The sequence below is a fragment of the Larus michahellis genome, chromosome 15 (genome assembly GCF_964199755.1).
Source record: "Larus michahellis chromosome 15, bLarMic1.1, whole genome shotgun sequence".
NCBI classification, from domain to species: Eukaryota; Metazoa; Chordata; class Aves; order Charadriiformes; family Laridae; genus Larus; species Larus michahellis.
The window spans coordinates 7615369-7638275 of NC_133910.1; the positions used below are offsets into that span (position 1 = coordinate 7615369).

General features: G+C 41.8%; 1 protein-coding gene and 1 long non-coding RNA gene across 4 annotated transcripts; one reads left to right on the forward strand and one right to left on the reverse strand.

Moving 5' to 3' along the window:
- Positions 1-10869: 10869 nt before the first annotated feature.
- LOC141751816 (uncharacterized) lies at positions 10870-14070 on the reverse strand. 3 transcript variants are annotated; one of them, XR_012590112.1, is made up of 3 exons: positions 13978-14063; positions 12821-12992; positions 10870-12521 (listed from the first exon to the last, which is right to left on the reverse strand). It is a non-coding gene; the product is annotated as an uncharacterized LOC141751816 (long non-coding RNA). The 3 variants fall into 3 exon arrangements; XR_012590110.1 differs by having other exon boundaries at positions 12008-12521; positions 13818-14070; XR_012590111.1 differs by having other exon boundaries at positions 12008-12521; positions 13649-14063.
- Positions 14071-14319: 249 nt separating this feature from the next.
- On the forward strand, positions 14320-22197 carry SET (SET nuclear proto-oncogene). Its single transcript, XM_074609229.1, is given in 9 exon segments — positions 14320-14572; positions 14574-14713; positions 16038-16095; positions 17115-17257; positions 17961-18064; positions 18250-18363; positions 19942-20112; positions 20213-20359; positions 21293-22197. Coding segments are annotated over 9 exon segments (1128 nt in total). The 5' UTR covers positions 14320-14345; the 3' UTR covers positions 21317-22197.
- Positions 22198-22907: the final 710 nt, after the last annotated feature.

Below are 22907 nucleotides of genomic sequence, written 5' to 3' on the forward strand. Positions count from 1 at the left end.
CAGCTGGGTGACGGTTGTGCTGCGTTTACTGGCGTTGCAGCTTCCTTAAGCACAGTCATATCTGTTACGAGCAATTACTTACAGGTTTTTTTTCTAATTGTAACTCCATTGGAATAACTTCATGATGAACGCACAAGCTAAATTTAGCGCTGGCATCAGCAGGCACAGATGCATGAACTTCAGCGGAGTTATTCTTGCTGCTGCTGGGAAGGAGTTTGGGCTGCATGTAAAAATCAAAATTAGAGCACACAGAGTAGGCGCTGTGAGAATGGCCGTAGCGCCGCTTCAGCACATGCGAATCCGTTTATGTCAGAGCCGGGTGCAGCGATTCTTCTAAGGGATTTAAAGGACTTCACAAATAGTAGTGAAATAAGATTCTCTAGAACTCACGATAAGGAACTGTTACAGCCATGTCACACATAGCGAAACTGGAGCCGAAAGAGGTTCAGTGGCACCCCCTTCACAAGCAGGGAAAACAAGTCCCGATGGAGCTGAAGCCTCTGGATTTCAAATCCTGCACTGTGTATCTGCTGTGGTTCTTCCCCTGGTTTGTGCGGACCTTCGTGATACTCTATAGTACAGCTAAGAACGTAAATGCATTCTTGGGTTGGACTGATGGTGCTCTAGTCTGATTAGCACAGGAGTTAATTTGAATATCCAGAGTTCAAGTTTGGCATCTCCTGCAGTGGGAGGTAGCTGGTAGCTGTGGAAGCTCTAACAGTGGCAAGAGACTGCTTTTTAGCGACAGGGTGTGTGTCTGACCCCTTTCATAGTCCACTTGCTTGTAGACAGACCCCTGGCACCTCTTTTCTCTCCACTGACAGTGAGTAACGGACTAGATGGACCACTGGCTTGACCAAGAAGGGTATTTTTTTATGTCCTTTTTTATGGTATGGCTTATTTTTTATCAGGTCAAATGTCAGGATGTGAACTACAATACTTAATGACAAAGTATACCCTGCTGTCCTTTTCTACCATTTTTAACACAAGTGAAACATCTCAAAAGCCACAGCTGTAGAACTCTTTAGATTTTTTCAACCAGGTGTCTGTAGCCATGGGTTTCAGGCGACTTTATTTCTCATCTAGTTTGGTTTCCACCTTCGTTTTAAACATCCATTTACAAAGCAGCTTTAAAAGACATAAGAGTATTGGAAACAATGTACTGGTTCTGTCCCAGCAGGATTACAGTCCCTTCTCTGGAGGGAGTATTTGGTGTTCTGCCTCAGTGCATTCATTCGAGAACTCGGCTGATATATCATGAAACAGCGCTCTGCTGCTATTATCGGTAAAATCCTAGTACAGCATTTACTGAGAAATGCTTATTTTTTTAACAGATCAGCAGATTGTCCCGCTTGAAGATGCAAAACAGTGACATGATAATCTGTCCCTTAATAAGGGAAACAAATATATTCTATTCAAATTCAGCAACCTGAGCATTGTTGTATGAGTGCTTCTACTGCAAATAGTTAAATGCAGGAAGTAGGGGGATTTTTTATCTCAATTTACTTTATGTTGAATAACTGTTACTAAATATTTGAACCCAATAGCAGAGTGTTTTTAATACGTTCTTAATGTTTAATATTTATCATCTATAAATAGATGACCTTAAGTCATCACTAAATTATCTTTAATTGGTATGATTAGAACTGACAAGGAATATTACTGTTTGGAAGTAGAGTAAATATTGCAAGTGTGAATTTATATACAGTCCGCATCATAAAAAAAAGCAAAGTGCAAACTGCAATTTAAAAATTTTAAATAACTTGTCAGAGGGAATTTATGGAGAAAAGTTTGTGTTTTATGAGATGGCGAAGTAAGATAAGAAAACTGGAATTTGAATATGTGAAACAGACCAAAAATAAATCAACATGTTTTTCAGCAAGTAATATGCGAAGTTACTGCAAATGTAGTACATGTTCCCTGTAACGTGGTGCATGTCTGGACTTCTTCCCTGAGGATAAGAAAGGAACAAACAGCTACAGAAGATGACTCTTCTAAAAAATTGTAGTTTAATCCTTCTTTATTCCAATAGCTCTGATTTGCTGAGGTTTCAATATATCAACAGTATTTCAATAAATCATATCTTGCTTTTTCTTTCTGGCATGGCAGTATCAGATACATAGATATTTTTGGTTTGACATAGTAACACTGCGTAGAAATAAGGTAAAATCAGGGATAATTGGGGGAGGGTTGTTAGTAGCCTGTGGCTACTAAGTCTCTCTAAAGTAACTATTATCACAGTGCCGATCTGTGCTTTTTCTTTCTTGTGCTTTATGGGACAAAATGTTAATAAGTTTTCACTTTCACATAGTAGAGCAAATCAGCATCAGAAAACAAGAACAAGAGAATACTGAGGTAAAGAGAGAGCAGTGTGAGACAAAGCACTGATGGGGAAATCATCAAGAAAAAAAGAATGAGATATAACAAGAAGTGTGCACACTGGGGGTATGATTTCTCTGACCTGGAGCAAAACAAATGCTCTAAGCTGAATCTCAGTAAAAGTTCACCCACTAGTGGGTGCAGTAGCTGCCCTCTATTTGTGATAAATGAAACAATTGAGTTCTGCTGACGCTCCAGAGAACCGAAACAGCAGTCTCTACCCAAAAATAGAGAGACGTAACTGAGCCTTCCTCTTTTACGCCTCCTCATTCCCTCTACCCCAAACAGATGGAAATAAGGATGAAGAAAACGACATACATGGTTCAAACAAAAACGCAGTGTCTGACCATGGGAAAGAGCTCTTGGAGCTTAGATTGGCAGCAAGAGGGGAGCAAAGGCATTGCCTATTACTGACTGATGGTTCTGTTCAGAGGAACAGAACTTGCTACATAGTCTCATTTATTAAAAACAAACAAACAAACCCATAGACAAACAACAAAACTCTTCAAATAATAAAAGGGATTTGTATCAACCAGAACCTACTTGTCTCCCCAACGAGTATAACCAGGCAAGACCAAATTCTGTTTCCCTGATTGTTCATTTCAAACCTGTGCGCTGCTCTCTTGCCTAGCATGACAAATCAGGTTTGGATGAGGCCTGGGTACTTAAATGCATTGCCTTTGAATTAACCTGAGAATGTAACACAGAGTTTGAAGTGGCTTTATGCTGACATTTTGTGCTTGTTACTTGGGTACAGACAATACCTGATCAGTTACTCCTATACTGTTTAGCTTTGAACTAGGTCTTAAGTGTCATTTGCTTTAGAGTGATGTTCTTGGCTCTACTGATCTGGAAGTTGGTCTCACTGAGGCTCAGAGTTTTAGGTTAAATGGAAACATCCCTAGAGAAAAATAATCGAGATGCTACCCAAAAGGAAAATTATTGGAAAGGCCCCTACATCTGCAACATTACTTAAAAGGACACCTCCAGTGCCATTCGTAAAGGGCTCACGCATTTTCTCTAATTTCTGACCTCCTTTTCCCTGTCTCCCCTCCCAAATGTCCCTGCAAATGCTCTGTCCTTTTTGCTTTGAAAACCATACTTTCAATTCAGGCAGAAAACATGTTGCCTCATTTCTGAAGTTCTGTTACACATAGAGACGTGACGTGTTATACAAATAATCCATCTCCATTAAAATCATAGATCTATTATGCTTCGTAGAATGAAGAGTTACTGAAGAGAATGAAGTCCTTAAATATTACGGGTATGAGCTCTTGCACTGTACAGGTACTGCTTATCGTGTATTCATTCCTACATTGATAATAAGACAAAGATTTTAGTCCGTTGTAACTAGAATGGGAAGGAGCATGGGGAAAGCTTGCTTTGTTGTAGGTGTCTGCAAGCTGCCACCGCAGGGGCGCAAAGACATGGTGCTGGCGGGTTCTGAATGGCAAGCAAGAGCTGGCACAGGGCCAAGAGCCATGGACTATCGTAAAAGGCATCTGTGATGGGCTCAGGATCCCGATTCCTGGCTGTCACAGTGCTCCGAACTTGGTGGCAGCTGGGAGCCTCTGCCTTGGACAGAGGCTTGATGCTGTCAGCAAGGTGACTGGCAGTGTCTCTCTCCGTTTAGACTCAGCAGCCCCCAGTTCCTGCTGAGTTGATACCAGCATGCCCACCAGCTAATCTCAGAAATAAAAGTACAATCTGGCACGCCACTCTTAAAAGGTAGCTGGCCCTTTGGAGTGCAGATAACATGGAATAAAACGCTGAGATCCTTGAAATTAATCCCATATTCAATAACAGCGCATGACTAAAAATTAGTTACCTGTTCTGTGTATCACTTCATCAACTCATACTGTGTCTACAGTACCTCAGACAGTTGCTGGAATTTTAATTGATATGTGTAAAGCAGCTGGCTACCTCAAAAAGCATTGTGGACAGGTATTATTCATCTGAATAGAATTGGCTATTCTTTGCAAAAGCGTTGTTTCAAAAAAGGACATTTAGAAATAAGTCGTTACATTCCACTCAGTACCATCAGATTTGTACTTATGTAAAGCAAGCAAGCAGAATTTGCATGATAGTTCTTGATCGCTCTTCAGAAATATATATATTTAATTTCAAGCATGCTACTTCATTTCTTATACGTGATTTCTACGAACACTGAATGATCAATAAATGCATCATAGCTTTACTGGGGTATGGATATGTAATTTAAGAGTGGAGAATAAAATAATGTTCCTTCCATGTCAGCTAATACAGTAAGAAACACAGATTTGCAAGGACTTCTTTTAGAGATATAACTTTCACCTCAATTTAGAGAGTTTGCATAGTGTCTGTTTAGCTAGACCTGCAAAATGATTTTACATTTAGTGTGAGAGCCACTTCTGAAATGGCAAATAAAAATATCCCATTTTGATTGGTCTGTTATCCCACGTACAACAAGGATCCCAAAGGATCCTGGAACGTATTATACAAATACACACAGAGGTAACTTTTCAAAATTATGCACTGCAGAAAAATTATTGTCTTCTCAAAAGCACATGGAAGATTAAGGGAAGCAGAGTATCTTGTATAGACAAATTGGATCTGTCAGTGTGAGTGCTTCCACTGCTGCAGAAAATGCCAAGTGATTTGTAATGATCACTTTCTTCTTATCACCTTTAAAAGACGGCACTTTTATCTTTATCTTGTAGGCGAATGACAGGATAGTAGTCTGGTACTCAGAAAAAACAGAATGAACCACCAATATGGCCAGTTTGTGTAACTTTTTTCTTTAGTGTTTATGTAGGGTTCCCAATACAAGTATCGACGTTGGTCTAACTTAAAAAAAAAGAAGAGTGGGAACATGACAAAACAGGGCTTGAGAAGGCATGAATGTGGTGCTCTGTGGCAAAGCGTAAAAGACAATTGCACCAATTACATGCTGGTTTTGGAACTCCATGTAGCCTGAGTCTATTGAAATATATATTTGTAAGCGGGAGTGGTGGGGAGGGAGGCTGCCCTGGAATGACGCCTGGAGCTGAAAAGCTGTCGTAAAGGCACTAGGAGGAGGGAGAGCTATAAACCGGCTGCGATCCTCAGATTTAAAAAAAGGTCCAGAAACATTTTAATGCCAAATTATGAGGCACCTTTCATTCTCATCTTTCTTTTGTGCTTAGTTTTCCATGTAATTGATTTAAACTTTTCCTATTTATGCTACCAATTGGGGAAGCTGTGTTGACTAAAGGCATTTTTATTTTGCTCTATTCTAGACTGAAAAACTCCTGCTTATGCAACAACTTATATCTTTAATAACACCCATATAACTGCATCGGTACTAAAAAAAAAAAAACCCACCCAGATTTCTTAGCATCAACAAGGCCTGAGAGAACTTGCTGCAGTTCTGGGATGTGACAGGAGGCAATTTATAAGGAATTAACTCTGACAGTCACTTTATACAGCTGATTTTCAAAGATCTAGGCACTAAAGATGTGTTAATGAGGGTACTGAGGCTTCATAATTAATTATATTAGCATCTCTTTGTTACTCTCTACAACAGTAGTGCCTGGTTGACATTTCAATAGGAGTCTGGTAGTATTCTTTGTTATTATTATCCAGGAGTACAGTTATACCTTAGCTCCCAGAGGGCAACGTTGCATGTAAATGCCTCTGTGAATTGCAAGGGCCTTTGGATCTCAGTAAAAGCCCTTGAAGGAGACCCTGCTGGATACTGAATGGATGTCAGTAAAATTTCTCTAGTCTGGAATCTCTCTTCAGATATGGACTCTCCTCCCCTTTCATTTCTCCCTTCCCTCCCCCCTTCCTTTCCACTGTGCTGGTCCTTCTCACAAGGCTTAAGAACAGCAATATCCAGCACTTTCTGAATGTTGAGTTCCAAACCTCTAAAGGAAGGAATACTGACCTGAACGAAACAGTGAACAAAGCAACCTGAAAATAGGGAATATTTTCACATACTTGAATTTTCAGTGCAATAAAACCAGTGCTGCCAGAAGGAATCCCAGAAGTGGTGAGTCAGATAATAGATGTACGACTGTGGTGGGAGGGAAATCGTCTCTACTTTGTTTTATGTCCGTCCCCCCCCCCCCCAGCCTTTGTAAAGGCAGATTAAATTATTTTCCAGTCATACCACTGCAAAAACAAACACGGAGTTTAAAGGTTATTTCCTTTGTGTGTTTCTGAGAGACATTTTGGAATCCGAAAGGGGAAGGATGACTTTTTGTCAATGATCTCGAATTCTATTCTGAAATCTTTTACTGTATCACGTCAGGTGGCAGAGCTGCCATTTTTTTATTGATGTTTTCCACCTGCTTGTGTTAATTTAAACAAAATTTACATAAAAATATTTCTGTTTTTTTCACAGCAGTTACAGTTGCAACCTTGTCATGGTTAGGCTAAGTTAAGGGCGCAGTTCGACAAACACCTCTTGCAAGTAAGCAAGATTTATGCAACCTGTTCCTTACCCTTTCCTTGTTCATTCCTGCCCTGACGGGACCCTCTTTCTTGTAACGTTGTTCATGCATCTGCACCAGGGAACCAGATCAGAGTACTAATCTGAATTAAAAATAAATGTTTTTATGGGGACTACTTCTAATTGAAATCAGTTTCCTGATTCAATTTAACATGGGGCTACACAAAAAAACCCAGCACTGGCACAATTCAGGGACAGTGTGAAGGGGAAGAGGGGAGGAATGTGTGGTGGGGAATGCATAAATAGGAACTTCTACTAAAAAATACTTTGTCAAACTATGTCCTGAAAGACTTTACATTCTTCCAGGCCAGAACCACCTCTTTGCTTTGTGTTCAGACAGCACCTTGCGCAAAGGGATCACAGTCGCAGAACTCTCAGGACTCTCAGAGCTATTGTAATACCAAAAAATAATAAGCGTTCCTACAGACTGACACAATTAACCAAATTCCACTTGCAGATCTTCATTGTTGGCAACTCGTGCAGCATTTTATGTAGCCGAAGTTGGAGACTAGTTCTATTCCTGAGTTCTGTCTCCAGCTCTAATGAGGAATAACTCTGAATAACTCTGTCATTCAGTTAACCTACCAATAAAATAATTACTTTTCTCACAGAACTTTTTATATTTAACCAGATTTTTTTAATGAGCTTTGACATTCTCAGATGAAAGGAATAATACGTGCAATGTATTATTATAGCAAAAACTGTATATGACAGATCCCTACATATTTTACTCTTTTTTGTTTCACCTTTCCTGTCACTATACTCCTACATGAGACTCAAGACACCGCAAGTATTTGAATAATGCCAACTTGAAACTACATAATTGTAAATAACATACTTGCTCTTTGCTGAGCAATGTTGCATGTGTTTATTCTAATCTGATATTTTCTGGATAGAAACAGAGGTTACTCCCCCTGAGAGTTCAAATATCGATAGCGCTCCACATAACAAGGGAAGTTTTTAATGATTCCCACAAAAACAGCTGCTACTTGGTAACAAGACAATGGATGGAATACACAAAATGTAAAATTTGAGTCTCTACTGCTATTCCTGAGGGACCAAATCTTGAAGCGTTACTCAACTTTGTTTAGGATTCAGCAAGCATTTTCCTGCTGTAGGACTGAGGAGATGATAAAGAAAAGTTTCAGGAACTGGCCAGAGGTAAAATCCTGGAAAGCAAATGTTTATAAATTGTCTTTGTAAAAATATTGGGTCCCTCTTAATTTTTCCATGAGTGGAGAGGAGGATCATCTGAAAGTCTCCTTGCAGGAGAACCCACAGAAGCACGAAGTATAGTTTTTCCTAGTCCTTAAGAGTGCTCTACCCCCGCTGCTTAGTTATCCTAAAACTTCCATTCAGCATTCATTTGAATTTATAATACTGTAACTTCCAGGGATTTTTATCTATATCTATTGTGTCTCATTAGAAAGACTCTATCTAGCACTAGAGCTTCTGCCCTAGCTGTAAGGAAGCTGTAGGTTTTCTTCAGACAGAGCACCACTGAAGGAAATCGAAGACTAGTAGCTACTTTCCCTGTGAATTATTTCAGGGCCTTCTACCTAAAAATTTGGTTGGCACAGCTATTCCAGAATAACACTCAGTATTAATACTGCAGTATTCCAATTCAAAAGTGGCTTTATTTGTGTTTGATTCTACCTAGGAATACTTCTTGTAAGTTCCAACAACTTCTGTTTAGAGCTTTCATTATGCAGGAGTCTACATAGTGAAATAAAGCCTCAAACGTAAACACAAAGCCAACCACAACATGTATCATTTAATCACCAGATTTCAAACAAACATCTGTTTTTTCAGACATTTTCTGTGAAACTGTAGCTGTATTAAGCTTGGTTGAAGGCTTCCATTGCCTCAGTGCAGGATGCAGTGGCTCTAATACTGTCCTGCAAAACTAATAATTTTGTATTGCTACAGATAGCTTTTGAATATCGACTGGTGTAAATGCATCAATGAAATCTAAATATCTGCCTTTGTAACACCCTGCAGGTGTTGCAGATAGTGAAGAGACACGTTTGCATATGCCACTACATGTTTTCAAACAAAACTTTTGTACATTTCAGATCCTATCTTGGGCTGTGAACTCCTCAGGCAAGAGTAGATGGATATTCACATCTGGAAGCAGTAGCAGCATATCTGGACAAGTTGATATTTAAACATTTTTTGGTTTTAGAAACTGCAATCCAGTAGTTCTGGATTTATAACATCATCTATATACATGTCTGTTGGCACAGCTGATCAGTAGTTAACAGCCACAGGGCTCCATCTAAGCCAATGAACAGGACAACATCAGTGTCTGAGATATAAAATCTGAATGAAAGTAAAGAAGGGCAAGAAACTCCTCCAATCAAATGTGTCTCTCGCAGGGACTCTTAGTTTCACAATGCGGAATGTAACTTAAAAAGAATTTTCCAATAAACAACTTCCCTTAATATTCTGGAAGGCACAGGTCAGTTCAGTTCCCTACAAAATTCCCAACTGTGCACCTTATGTGAAAAATATGAGCAAAACATTCTTAACCACCTACATGTCTGAAAAGCTTATGTCTCATGTTCAGAAGTGTCTTAGGTTTTATTGACTTTGAATTTCATTTAAGATTTTTAAGAATATTTTGACTGTCTCTTTGTCTCTAGTATCTGGGAACAAGCACAAACATAAATGACCATCCATCTCTTCATAGATTACAAGCAAGTGCTCTGGTGAGTTAAAAACGTTGGTATAGGGAAAAAAGATCAGGTTTAGTAACTATGCCTAATGGGAACAATACCAAAAATAAGGAAAAATATCTCCAAATAGAATCACTGGGTTTATTCAACTACATATTATTAGTCACTCCCTGTCGTCTGTGTTACTGAACACCATCCTGCTTCAAAGGCAGTTATCAGCCTAGAAATATTTTCATCCAAGGGTTTAAACTGCAACAACTGTGAGGACACGTGGAAGATTCTTCCGTCATTATCTAACCATTGAGTTCTAATGTGAGTGCTCGACTGGGAAGGTCTGCGACTAGTGGAAATGGATAAACACTTGGGGGGGAGGCATTTGACTGTTTAATATATGTGCCAAACTGTCTTTCTAGGGTCATGGAGACTCGGCAGTTCCTGGGGGCTGTCAAACTGATTACACGCAGCAAACCAGCCGGTGTTTCTCTGCCTGCTGCTTAGAATAAGCACTGATATGCTAGTCAGACTTTACTATCAAGTACAAGCTTATGTGTACTTGAGATGTTGTGCAGCCTTCAGCTCGCTGGTGTACTCAGTAATTTAAAAGCTTTCACATACTCAAAAAAATTTTGTCTTGCGCTCCAAGGGGGATCTTTGTTCCTGATACAGAGCCCAAATCTGCAAGTTCTTTGTGGAAGACAAGGCTCCCAGCATAGATGTACAATTGTTAAGCAGTTGGTTGCATTTCAGCAGTGGTAAAATGATCCTTGTTTTATATTTCTCTACAATAATTTCTGTAAAGGCTGTGAGATTCTTTGGGATGGAAGGCTATAAAAACATAAGTTGCTATTAATTATATTGACTTGCATGATTTTATGTATGCCCATTTTACACTGCAGAAATACTTAGAAGGAAATGTACTCTTCTTACTTTTTCACACATCATTACATTGTATTTGAGAGGATTTAGCACATTTTCTGATTTCACTTGCCAAATCGGGCGTTCATGTCTAAAATTTACAGCTGACTTGACATTCCAGAAACTAAGCATGATTACCAATTATGTTTCTGTCTTATAGTAGCATACCTAACTAAGGAAAGAAATATTAGGAGATCTGAACTTTTACATCAAGGAGCAAATATGATTTTATCCTTATGAAGAAGCTCTGTTTGTACAATTCTTGAGAAAAACGTGCAGTTACTGCTACCCTCTATGTAAATTGTAAAGCCATTAATCATTATCAGCTGCTGACAAACCCCCCATATATCCAAATATACATAAAGGAAAACTAACACAAATTTTCTTCAGTTGTCTGACAAAGTCATTGCCATCTGGAAAGCTGCAAAGATCTAACTCCTTTATTTGTCAACACCAGAGTACTCACACACTGAGTTTGAAAGATGCCACATAAAGTATATTTTTGCAACTTGAACTGCGCAACCTGAAGTTCAAACAAAAGCAGGAATACTAACTCTGTTCTACAGAGGGAAAAGAGCTATTTGTAACATAGGCAGCATAGCTAATTGGACAGTATAGTTCGGGAAAAAATGTTACTGTTCTATTATATTTGATGGAATCAGAGCTGAGAAAGGTCTTACAAGAAGATGAGAGAGGGACATCATTTACTCTAAATACATTCACCGCCCCCCATATCATAGGATTATAACGGTATATTTTAACCCCTCAACAGTTATTCAGGGACTAAAACTGCCTTAGAGGTTACTTACAGATAATGAAAAACATTAGGAAGAAATTACGGCAATTAACTGACTACTTATCAATTAAACCTCTAAGTATTTATTATTTTTTGTTATAGTATCAGGGATAGTAAACAGTTGCTTATTAGGTCTGAGCATCAGATGTCATTTCTGAAAATCTTGTGTAACAGCAGGTAACTCACGTACCGACAAGGCTTTATACCACCTAGATGCCTTTTTTTTTCTCTTTGTAATGAAACTACACAGGATTTGGGGTAGCTGCACAGAGGAAGAGTTTCAAACGGAGTTGAGAGTTGTGCTGCCGCTACTTGCTTCTTCACAAATATTTGAGTCATGTTCCTCCTGAGCGTACACGTTAACAGTGCAGCAAGAACAAACAGTAAATCAATTCAGCTGCAAATGCTACTGGGTGCTCTCCTCTCACCCTTCCTAGGGCTCAAAGCTACTCTAACTCAGGGGCTTAGTTTTACCTCTTCATTTCTCTATAAAGCAAGGAGTGCAGAGAGAGCATCATCCTGTGAATTGTTGTCAAATTCTTTGAGCTAAGCCGCAGAAGCACATAAGCACCTATTGTTTTGTGACCTTTTATGAAACGTATCCAGAAGTTAGACCACTGTCGAACTGTATAAGAGAGGCTCTCTTTCGAAAAGCAGAAACTAAAGGCTGCTAAAACAATTGTACCTGGTCCGTTGGAGTGAAAGGATGTATAATTGGAGAAGTATTGTGTTAATGTAACTTTTCTAACAGGAAGAGAACTGAGGAAGAGTTAAGACAAAAGGTTTATTAGGAAGCTGGGAACAGCACATCAACAGCACTAAATCGAAGAAAGCAAACAAAGAAAGGAAAGTAACTATGTGAAAGAACACTACTTCCTCCAAAAAAAAATTAACGATTTGCTTTCTCTTTTCACATGAAAACATAGATTTGTATTTTGTGTCTCAAAATTAAATATATTTAAAAAGTGGGGAGTTTAATATTAATATATCTAGTTAATATATACTCTCTTTTTTGTATATTAGCTAGTTTTAGGGTAGGATAAACAGATCGTGGAAATGTTTTTAACAGTACAGTTGTTAAAATTTACAATGACTTGACTTTAGATACATCAGCGGAACACCTTAATCATGTACTTCGGGAATACCTAGTAATTTGTGGACTAAACAAGGGATTCTAGTAGGGAGCAGGCAGATGCTGTTTGGATCATCATGTTCCTGCTTCGAACTGGCTTTCACACATATGTCCCATATTTCAAATTGTGGATCTTCAAAGGCTAATCTAGAGAAAGACAATATAATAGTAAATTACAGGTGAGAAAAAGAGGGGGAAAACAATCAAGCAGATACAACTGTGTAGTAAAGAGACTTAAGGGCTACAGAAGGAAGAAAATCAAGCCAGACACATGAGCTTACCTTGTCTGAATATGAAGATATCCATTATTAATTGATCTTGGGATATGCAGACAGAATATAAGGGAAGTTATCCTCACTGTGATGGGCTTCAGAAAGGCCTTGAAACATCCCTCTTGGGAAGGATCTGATAATCTTGCATTTATAAATTTGCAATGCTTTCCTTACCTTTTATGCCCAGCAGTTGAGAAAGCTCATTGCTGTACGTGAAAGCAGAGGACTAATGGATGGCAGCTCCTCTCTCCTGCTGTTTGCAGAGGGAAGCACAATAGATTGTGGACATGCAGCAGCAGTTGTGGGTGGCAATGGAAGCAAGGACATAGCTGGTGGGAAGTGACAGCTGGGAATACAAAAGAAAAAGCAATTGGGATTTGAAAGCAACAGGTGGGAACAGGAATCAGAAAACTATAGTTAAGACCTCTGCGGAGACAGGAACTAATCCAGGCCTTGTTGAATAAATCCATTGGAAGGGCAATTTAAAGAGACAAAAATGGAAACAAGCAGGGAGAATGTGATAATAGCGTCTGACTGGAAAGCAAATGCAAAAGGCAAGTTCCTACTTCATCATAGCGGTACATGTTTCTTAGCCTGATGTATATCGTAATATTAATCTGTGAATAATATGCTGTGTGTTTTGATAGAAAAGAGTGGCTCGGCTGTTACTTTAAGAGGGAAACAGAGCTAGCTGTAGCTGTGAAGCTGCAATGAGCTCTTCCATGACAGGTGGACAGGAAGGGGACAAAAAGGGTTATTTAAAGTCTGCTCGCTCTTGGTGCAGTGGCAGGTGTGCTGGCAGACGGCTGGGCTCAATGACCTTCTAGAGTTGTGCTCCCACATTAACAGTGTGGGCTGGATGTGACTGACAGGGCCTCTGTGCCCTTAAAATGTAATGTCTGAAGTTAGTGCATTGGGTCATGTTCCAGCCAACGGAGGCAGTACAGTGACATGAGGTTCGCCACGTCCCCTGAGCGAGCCATGGTGGAAATGCGACCTCACCTCACGCAGCCTCTCATGGACAGGAGGCGCTGGGGCTGGTCCGCAGAGGCCACCTCAGGCAGCCATTTCGGGGCCATTTGGTGATCGGTGGTCCCAAATGCCACCACTGCCCCCTCACCCCCTTCCCGTAGAGGACCCTGCCCACCCCCACGCCAGGCGAGGGACCGACCCTGTCACCGATCGCGGCTCCTCCCGGGGTGGGGGCGGCCCTGAGGGGACGCGCGAGCCTCGAGCGCGGCGCCCGCCCTGAGCGCGCGCGCGGCCACGTGCACCAGGCAACAGCCCCGGCGCGCGCGGCCACGCATGCGCGCTCCCCCCCACATGCACACCTGCGCGCGCCGCCGCCCTACTCTCCCCACTCCCCCGCCCTTCTCCCGCCTCTCGCGCCGTCCTCTGTGTCTCCGCGCCGAGTCCCGCCCCCCGCTCCCCCCCGAGGGCCAATGGGCTCCCGGCGTGGGGTGCCCGGCGGGGGCGGGGCCGCCCGGCCGCCTCTCTGCGCCTGCGCGTCGGCCGCCCGCGGCGAGGAGGCGGTGCCGGCGCCTGCGCAGAGCGGCGCGCTCCCCCTCTCCGGGGGAGGGGAGCGAAGCGCGCCTGCGCGTCGCGCCGCCCGCTGCCCAGCGCCCAGGAGGGGGGCCCGGCGCGCCTGCGCGCTGCGGCCGCCGTCCCCCCCGTGCCCCGGAGGGGGGGGTTGCTGCGCATGCGCGCCGCGCTGCCCGCCCCTCGCCAGCAGCAGGAGGAGGAGGCGGCGGCGGTGGTGATTCTGGCTGTGGAGAGCGTGAGGCAGTGCGAGCGCCACTGCCGCCCCCTGTTATCCGGCAGCTCCAGGTCCGGGCGGAGGAGGCGGCAGCGCCCCGGCGGCGGCGGGAGCCAGAGCGGCGGCGGTGGCAACAGCAGCGGCAGGAGGAGTCTGTGCCCGGCCCCCCCTCCCCCCCCCCCCCGCTCAGTCCCGTTACAGCCCCCCTCCCTCCGCGCTCCGCTCCGCAGCCACCAACATGTCGGCGCCGGCGGCCAAAGTCAGTAAGAAGGAGCTGAACTCCAACCACGATGGGGCCGACGAGACCTCAGGTGAGGCGACGCCGGGGGCGGGAAGGGAATGGCGGCAGCCGCCGCGGCCTCCGCCTCGCACCGCGCCGCACCGACCGCCATTTTCCCCAGCCACACGGGCCGCGGCCGGGCCGGAGGCGGGAAGAGCGCGGGGTCGGCCGGGCGGATGTGCAGGCCCCAGCAGCAGCAGGAGGAGGCCATGTTAGCGCCCTTTTGTCTCCGCTCCCCGGCCCGGCCTCCTTCCCCACGGGCGCAGGCGGGGCCGGGGCGGGGGGCGCTGCGGCCTTGGCGGAGCAGCGGGACCCCCCCTCGCCCCCCCCCTCCCGGAGCAGCATCCGCGGAGCCTCATTGTGCTCCGCCGCCGCCGCCATGATGCTTCGCCGCCTCCCGCTCTCGGCGCCGCCGCCGCGTGGTGCTGCCCCGCCGGGCGGGGATGGGGCGGCCGCCGGGGCCTGTCGGCCCGGGCGGGGAAGCCACGCGGTGCTCGGGCGGCGCCGGCGATGGCACCCGCCCGCCCCGTCCCCACGTGCGATCGCGGTAGCTCCGGGATTTTTTAAAGGTCGCCGAGCCGCGGGGGTTTCTCCGGCCGCCGCGGGAAGGGCGCAGCACTCTCCTTCCTCCTGCCGCCGGGTCGCGCCGGTTTCGGTCACACACGTGCTTCTCCCCGTTACCCCGCGGCGGGGAGCGGGGCGGCCCATCCACCCGCCGCACCGGGCAGAGCTGTCTCCGAGGGCGGGCTGGGCCTTACCGGGCAGGCGGGAGCGTCCCGCCACCGCTCATTCATCGCCCGGCGCGGGGGACAGACAGTGCTCCGGTAACCCGGGCTTCACCGAGAAAATACCTGCAAAACGGCGACTTCGAAGGTGGTTTTTTTTCGCTCGTAACCGTCCTTTCAAACGTTTTTGGGGTTTTCTTTTTTTTTTTTTCGGTGGCGCGTTCCCGGTTATGCTATTTCTGTCGATATTCTGTCCTCTGTAAATTATTTAGCGTTCCTTCAAGTGTGTTGCTCTTGGCAGATACGGCTTGCGACTTTTCAATTAAATTGTTGTTAATCTCTCGTGATTGACTTATCATTTAAGTTGACTTGTAAAACTGCGTTAGGGGAACGTGAGCTGCGATTTCTGGGGGTGAATGCGCTTTGAGTGCCGTTTCATCAAACTTTTCTGCACTTCAGCCGTAAAACACCCTGGAAGTAGCTGAAGCTTTAAGGCCTCGTAACATTTATGACATTTAATAGAAATATCTGCGTGCTTTTGAAGTAGATGACTAGAAAAGGTCTTAAGGGAAAAGCCCAGGTGATTTGTCAGAATGAAGGGATTTTGATGCATTTTCGTTTGTCTTTCAGAAAAAGAGCAACAGGAAGCAATTGAACACATTGATGAAGTACAGAATGAAATAGACAGGTAAAGAAACTTGAAATGTAGCAGAAATTAAAACGTAACTTTCAAAAATAAAAATACGTACTAAAGTAAGCACTCCATAGTAGTTCTCACTCTCTTTAAACTCCGCCAAGATACACTTGTGTTCTGACTTGATTAGATGTAAGAAGTATTTGTGTATGATAAAAAAAAATGAAGTTGTATGCTGGTTTCCTGTGTAATTGTGTATAATTAAAAAAGTAGAACTTGAATTTAAAATTTTAAATTAATTGTGGTGGCTTTGATAATAGAAATTTGTTTCGTATTGGTTTTTCAAGTTAATGTGTATGCTGTCTTACAAAAGTATTTTTGTGTCTGTAAGCAGAACCAAAAACTTGGTTGAAAAGTTAGCTTTTATTATACTTTTTTTGTTATATATTCATGTGTTTATAGAATAACGTATAGAAAGTGTCACTGAAACATTAGTTTCATATGCCAAAACTCTGTGGGCGCTGTTGGTATTTGCCTGGATCTTACTTCCATGCACCCTGTCCTCCAAAGCCTACAGGTGACTGTTGAGGCTCTGGCCGGTGAAGTTGTTGCAGTATCAGGGCTCTGCCTGTTTACAAAACCAATTAAATGTGACGTCTTCAGATTTTACTTGTGTCGGCTGCAAAATTGCTTTGCTGTAGCTTGCTTGCCTGCCCAAAAGTTACAAAGAGCGGGTGACAGTGTTCTGTGCTACCTGTCTTCTGGTCTTTTGCAAACAAGATATTTAGGAAGTAAAATAGTACTTTGCTTTCTATAAATGAGGGACCGTCCCTCATGTAATGCTGCAAAACATACAATCTGTTAAGAACGTTTCATTAAGATCAGTGAGATTGCTTCTGGTAGTGTGTTTCTCAATAGTGGTTACAGGTTTGGGCCTCAGTTTTGTTGGTGGTACCTCATTTGTTGAATATGGCAGACTAATCACACCCATTCAGTTTTTCGCTAACTACTGATGATGCGTCTTTAAATTTCAGTTCTCTCTCCTGTGGTTAATGTGGCTCTTTCTGTTACAGACTGAATGAACAAGCCAGTGAGGAAATTTTGAAAGTAGAACAGAAATACAACAAACTCCGCCAACCATTCTTCCAGAAGAGGTCAGAATTGATCGCCAAAATCCCAAACTTCTGGGTAACAACATTTGTCAACCACCCACAAGGTATATTCTTAATAGCCCTCTTTTCTTCTTTTTTTTCTGTAAATTCAGCATTTGCGTGCTTGTTATGTGCTTTGCAGCTCTGAGGGTTTTCTAGAATTTTTGCTGTGCATACGTTTAACAGAAGCCTGCTTCATATGCAAACGCTTCCATTTTGTCCTAGAGTATATTTTGTAAGCTTTTTATTTCTTGCACTTGTTGACCAAAGGAGCATCTCATTCACTAAAATCCAATGGTAGTTTTATTTCTGCATTTTAAATGACAAGTTTCTCACTTTTTTCACTTAATTGCGCTCTTTAAAGAGGAGAAAAAAAAGGATTCTAGTTGCTTTGGTTTTTTTTTTTTAATTGGAGGTGAGCTCCTTAGGACTTCACAATAAACTGTTTCTAGTAGACTCCTTAGATTGGGCAAACTACATGCGTGATAATCTGCTTCAGGGAGAAGGGCAGATGTATCAGTACAGCTTTTGCTACTTTTTAACGTGGAACTATAACAAGCAAATGTAATGTTTTCTCCTCAGCAAATGCAAATCACACAAATGCTAATAGTCTGTTGGCTGGTAACTTGAAAAAAATGGGCTGTGAGAAGTTGGCTTGGACAGATGTGTTGCTTTTCAAATCTTTCTTACTGTCAATTTGCTGTATTTCACCTGCACGATAACATGTTTCATAGCTTTGTTAATGTGGGATTCCTAATTCTGTCTTAGTATCTGCACTGCTGGGAGAAGAAGATGAGGAAGCACTGCATTATTTGACCAGAGTTGAGGTGACAGAATTTGAAGACATCAAATCAGGTTACAGAATAGATTTTGTAAGTACTTGAAATAATTCCTTCGCTTGTGGTTTTTCTGTTTGTTTGGGTTTTTTTTAATGCAATTGCATATCGGGTTGTAGTTTGTAACTTAAATCTCTTCAGTTATCCATTTAGTACCAGGTTTGACTTGGTATGTGTGTTTACATTATGTGGGTTCTAACTCTTTGCTTCTGACTCTGCAGTATTTTGATGAGAATCCATACTTTGAAAATAAAGTTCTCTCCAAAGAGTTTCACCTCAATGAAAGTGGAGACCCATCTTCAAAATCAACTGAGATCAAATGGAAATCTGGGAAGGTATGTACCTCTGCATCTGGGAAAGATAATTGCTGCCCTATGTGATACTGTCACTTGAATTATGTTCCTTCTACTTTTTTCTTCTGTATCGAAGCTGTCTTGTCTTCCCTTTTCTTCCCCTCCCAACCCCCTTGCTGCTTCTCTGCATAGTTCATGCCCGTCTTGCAGGGTTTGGAATACCCTGTTTACATGGAGATCTGTAGTGAATTCTTTTGCCCAGTTGAGCACCACCATGAAAACTGTGAAAGTACAAGTATGACCACGTGGAGAGATTAACAAGTGCATTGGCTTGTCTCTCTTTGGCGTGGTCTAGACTCTGTGTTTTGGTTTTTTTCTTAAGATAACTTTCAAATAAGGAATTACAAGGACAGATGGGGATCATATAGAGGGGGGGTGATTATTTTTTTTTTTTTCTCCTCTTTATTTCCTCAGCTTCATTTCCAGACACGCTACATCTTTGTAGAAGTTACAGCCACACAGTAATGTGGGCACATCTTTCCTCCAGACAGTATTGAAACATAATTAATGTGCTGTAGTTTCTGTAAAAGTTGGGAGCGCTTTCATGTTATCCTGGAGATTTTGAAACGAGTATTTAAAAGTAGAACTGAGGGTTGCAGTTAAGTTGCTGCTTGTTTCGTCATCCTCGGGTTGAGAAGAAAACTTAATCTTTTTTCATTGAGAACTAGAACTTTTCCTCTTGTACAAGAAGTTACAGTCCAGTACAAACTAACTGAATTTGATCTTTACAACATACCACAAAATCAGTGTGAATTCTGGTGGTGTTCCTCATTAAACAGTCCAAACCTTTAAATGTTGTGATTCTATCAAGAAAGTAAATACTAAAGTTTGGAATTACCTTCTGATCAGAGAAAGAATGCATTTAAATAGCAGATAGTAACTTTCTTTTTAGATTTAGCAAACAGATCGTTGAAAACTTACTAAACTTGTAGGGTAAGGTGGTAGATACAGGCATATGTATGTTCTTGTGACCACATGTTTTAGGAGTTTGTGTAGTTTTTTTTTCACTTTACTACAAAGAATGGCCTGGAGACTTCAAAGTGGGAAATCTCAGGATAAGAAGGCTAGGCAGTTCTTTATCTCAAGTTAAAGACAGAGCTTAGAGGTGTGGAGACGGACTGTTTCTTAAATTGTGTGTATATAGCAGCCATAGCATTTAACTACAATAACAGCTATTCTCAGAGTAGCATTTAGCCATTGTGAGATCTTCTAGGTTCAGTATGTCGTTAAGCACTTGTCATGCTTGTGCTTCCCCATGATATGGAAGCATAAATTAAATACAAGATCCTGTGAATTTTCAGTATTTCAGTGGAGGTCATTAAAAGAAACAGGTGGTTTTACTGTTTTTTTCATGTTTAGGAGAAATGGAAGTGGCTGAGTGGTATCTCTTTCTGCAAGTCATTTGGGTTCCAAGTGTTTCTTAAAGACCTCTCCCTGAAAGAGAGAGTAGTAAGTGACTTGTAGCTGTTTAGACAAGTATGTTTCTAAATGGTGCTTAGTAAAAAAATAGAAGTCATATAAAGATCACTTATTTAAGGAACTTCTTAACTTTCTTTTCAGGATCTGACAAAACGTTCAAGCCAGACACAGAACAAAGCCAGTAGGAAGAGGCAGCATGAAGAGCCAGAAAGTTTCTTTACTTGGTTTACTGACCACTCCGATGCAGGGGCTGATGAACTAGGAGAAGTCATCAAGGATGACATCTGGCCAAATCCATTACAGTACTACTTGGTAAGTATAGCACTGAGCTGTTGATCCATACCCATAATGGCACTGTGCAAGCAGAAGTGAATTCAATCGCTGTTGTTAATGTTGCATATGTGTCTTTAAGGTTCCTGATATGGATGATGAAGAAGGGGAGGGAGAGGAGGATGATGATGATGATGAAGAGGAAGAAGGATTGGAGGATATTGATGAAGAAGGAGATGAAGATGAGGGGGAGGAAGATGAAGATGACGATGAGGGAGAGGAAGGAGAGGTGAGTAATCTTACTTACCCCTTCCATCTCTGGTGTAGGAGAATCAAAAGAAATTTCTAAGAGGGATCTTGTAAGAATACTGAGCCATTGTTACAAAGGTAAAATAATTCTTTTCTGACAAAGTATTTGGAGGGGAGAAGCAGAACTGTTACTACCTTAACTTGTAGAGTGGTTTCAGTGTAGGAATAAGTATGTTTGTGTATATGAGAAACAGTACAAATAAGTAGTTTTAGTAAATTTGTAAGAATTGCTCTAGAAGAACTCGGAGATATATATAGTATAACAAAATTCTGATTTAATTAGTGAACATTCTAGCAAGGCTTTACTTCTGTTGATGCATCCAGTTCTGTTATCCTCGCACCTGTTGGTTTACTTCTGCTTATGGCCAGCTTAGCTAAGGCTCAGGAATTATAAATTTCCTTTAGTAGGAAGTGGGATTCCAAGGACAGCATGCAGGGTGTTGGTAACTTAAAGTTTCGGCTGTCTTTGTTTCTGGTAATTGGGCGTGGTGTGTCTGAATTTCAGCAGCAAAAAATTATTTGTATTGAGGTAGGGCTGTTGTGGGCACCAGAGTACTGGGATCTATTATGTAATCTAGAAATTACTATGTTGCTCTTCAGAGTTTAAAATGAGGGAAAAGAAAGAAAAGAAAGATGACCCCTTCACTTTCTAAATGTTAAAGTTATGTCAATGTTTGTAGGTGATTCTGAGTCACGGTAGTTTTTCAAACCTGAAGCTTTTTCACTGGGACATCTGATTATTAAATGATTTCTATGTAGATAGGTACTCATGGGGAGTGTTACTACTCCTTAGCGAAGAGGGAGAGAGAGGCCGTCACAGAGCGTGCTACAAGTAACACTGTATGGCTGTAGTCTGCAGCTATCTGAAGTTTAGTGATTAGATTTTTTTTAATTGTTGCTTATCTTTCAACAGGAGGATGAAGGAGAAGATGACTAATTGAACACTGATGGATTCCAAACCCCCTTTTTACCTTTTTAATTTTTCTCCAGTCCCTGGGAGCAAGTTGCCGTCTTTTTTTTCTTGTGCTCAGTCGCCTTGGTCTCTTGAGGTCTCTTTTTCTCTCCTCTACACCATGGTTCACAATTTATTTTGGGGGAAATACCTTGAGCAGAATACAGTGGAAAAGAATCTACCAGTTTCTGTTTCAAGTTCATTTTTATCCCTTTCTGTCTCAAAACAAAAACTGTTTATGGAATCAACACACCATGTTCTGTGGGAAAAAAGAAAACCTTCTGCTCCCTTCACTCTGCTGGAAGCTGAAGAGTGCTAGGCCCCTGTGTAGTAGTGCATAGAATCTAGCTTTTTTCCTTCTTTCTCTGTATATTGGGCTCAGAGATTACACTGTGTCTCTATGTGAATATGGACAGTTAGCATTTACCAACATGTATCTGTCTACTTTCTCTTGTTTAAAAAAAAGAAAAAAACTAAAAAAAAAAAAATAATAAATGGGGTTATAGAAGGTCAGCCGGGGTGGGTTTCAGATGTTTGGGTGGGTTAAGTGGGCATTTTGACAACATGGCTTCTTCTCCTTTGGCATGTTTAATTGTGATGTTTAACAAACATCCTTGCAGTTTAAGATGACACTTTTAAAATAAAATCTTCTCCTAATGATGACTTTGAGCCCTGCCACTTGATGGGGAATCAGCAGAGCCTGTAGGATCTTATTTGGAATTGACATTCTCTATTGTAATTTTGTTCTTGTTTATTTTTAAATTCTTTTTTTTTTTGTTTCACTGGAAAGGAAAGAAAGATGCTCAGTTTTAAACGTTAAAGTGTACAAGTTGCTTTGTTACAATAAAACTAAATGTGTACACAAAGGGACTGGTTGGTCTTCACTGAAAGAAACAGCTTTAATATCCTCTTTTGAACTTGACTGCAGCTTCTTGGCATTTTTGTGGGCAATTGGTCAGTATTTATGTAGTGCAATGCAACCTTGTAGTTGCGTGGACTGATAATCAGTTCATTTACTTTCCACGTTTCATTTGGTAGTTCCTACTGCACACTCCATTTATTGAATTACCTAACTCTGTAAGACAGGGCTGTAGGGTGCATATGCCTTGTGTGAAGACAGAGGTTTATATTCATGTTTTGCAAAAAGAAAAATCACTTGATTCTTAAATTATTTTTTTTAAGTAATAACGTGCAGTACTGTATCTCCAATAAATCAGTTTGCATGACAATATCATGCAAGCTCAAAATAAAAAGACCAAGGGGTCTTATAATAAGATTTGGGTGTTTTTGTAAGTCTTTTCAGTTGAAAATAAATCTTAGTGCAAGCTAATTTTTGGGCTATTTCAGAGAGCAAGATTCTTAGCAAAGCTCGTGTATAAAAAGTTGCTACTTCACTGCTTTCTTTCCTCAGTAGCAGCATGTATATATGCTTTAGATATACTGTACTCTTTAAGAGACTGAGTAGCTTGTAACAATTTCACATAGAGGTTGTTGGTACTGGTATTCCACAAAGTGTAATGAAAGTTGTTTTAACATGCTGTGCTTTTGAAATATTTAAGAAAATGTTGTATCAGCT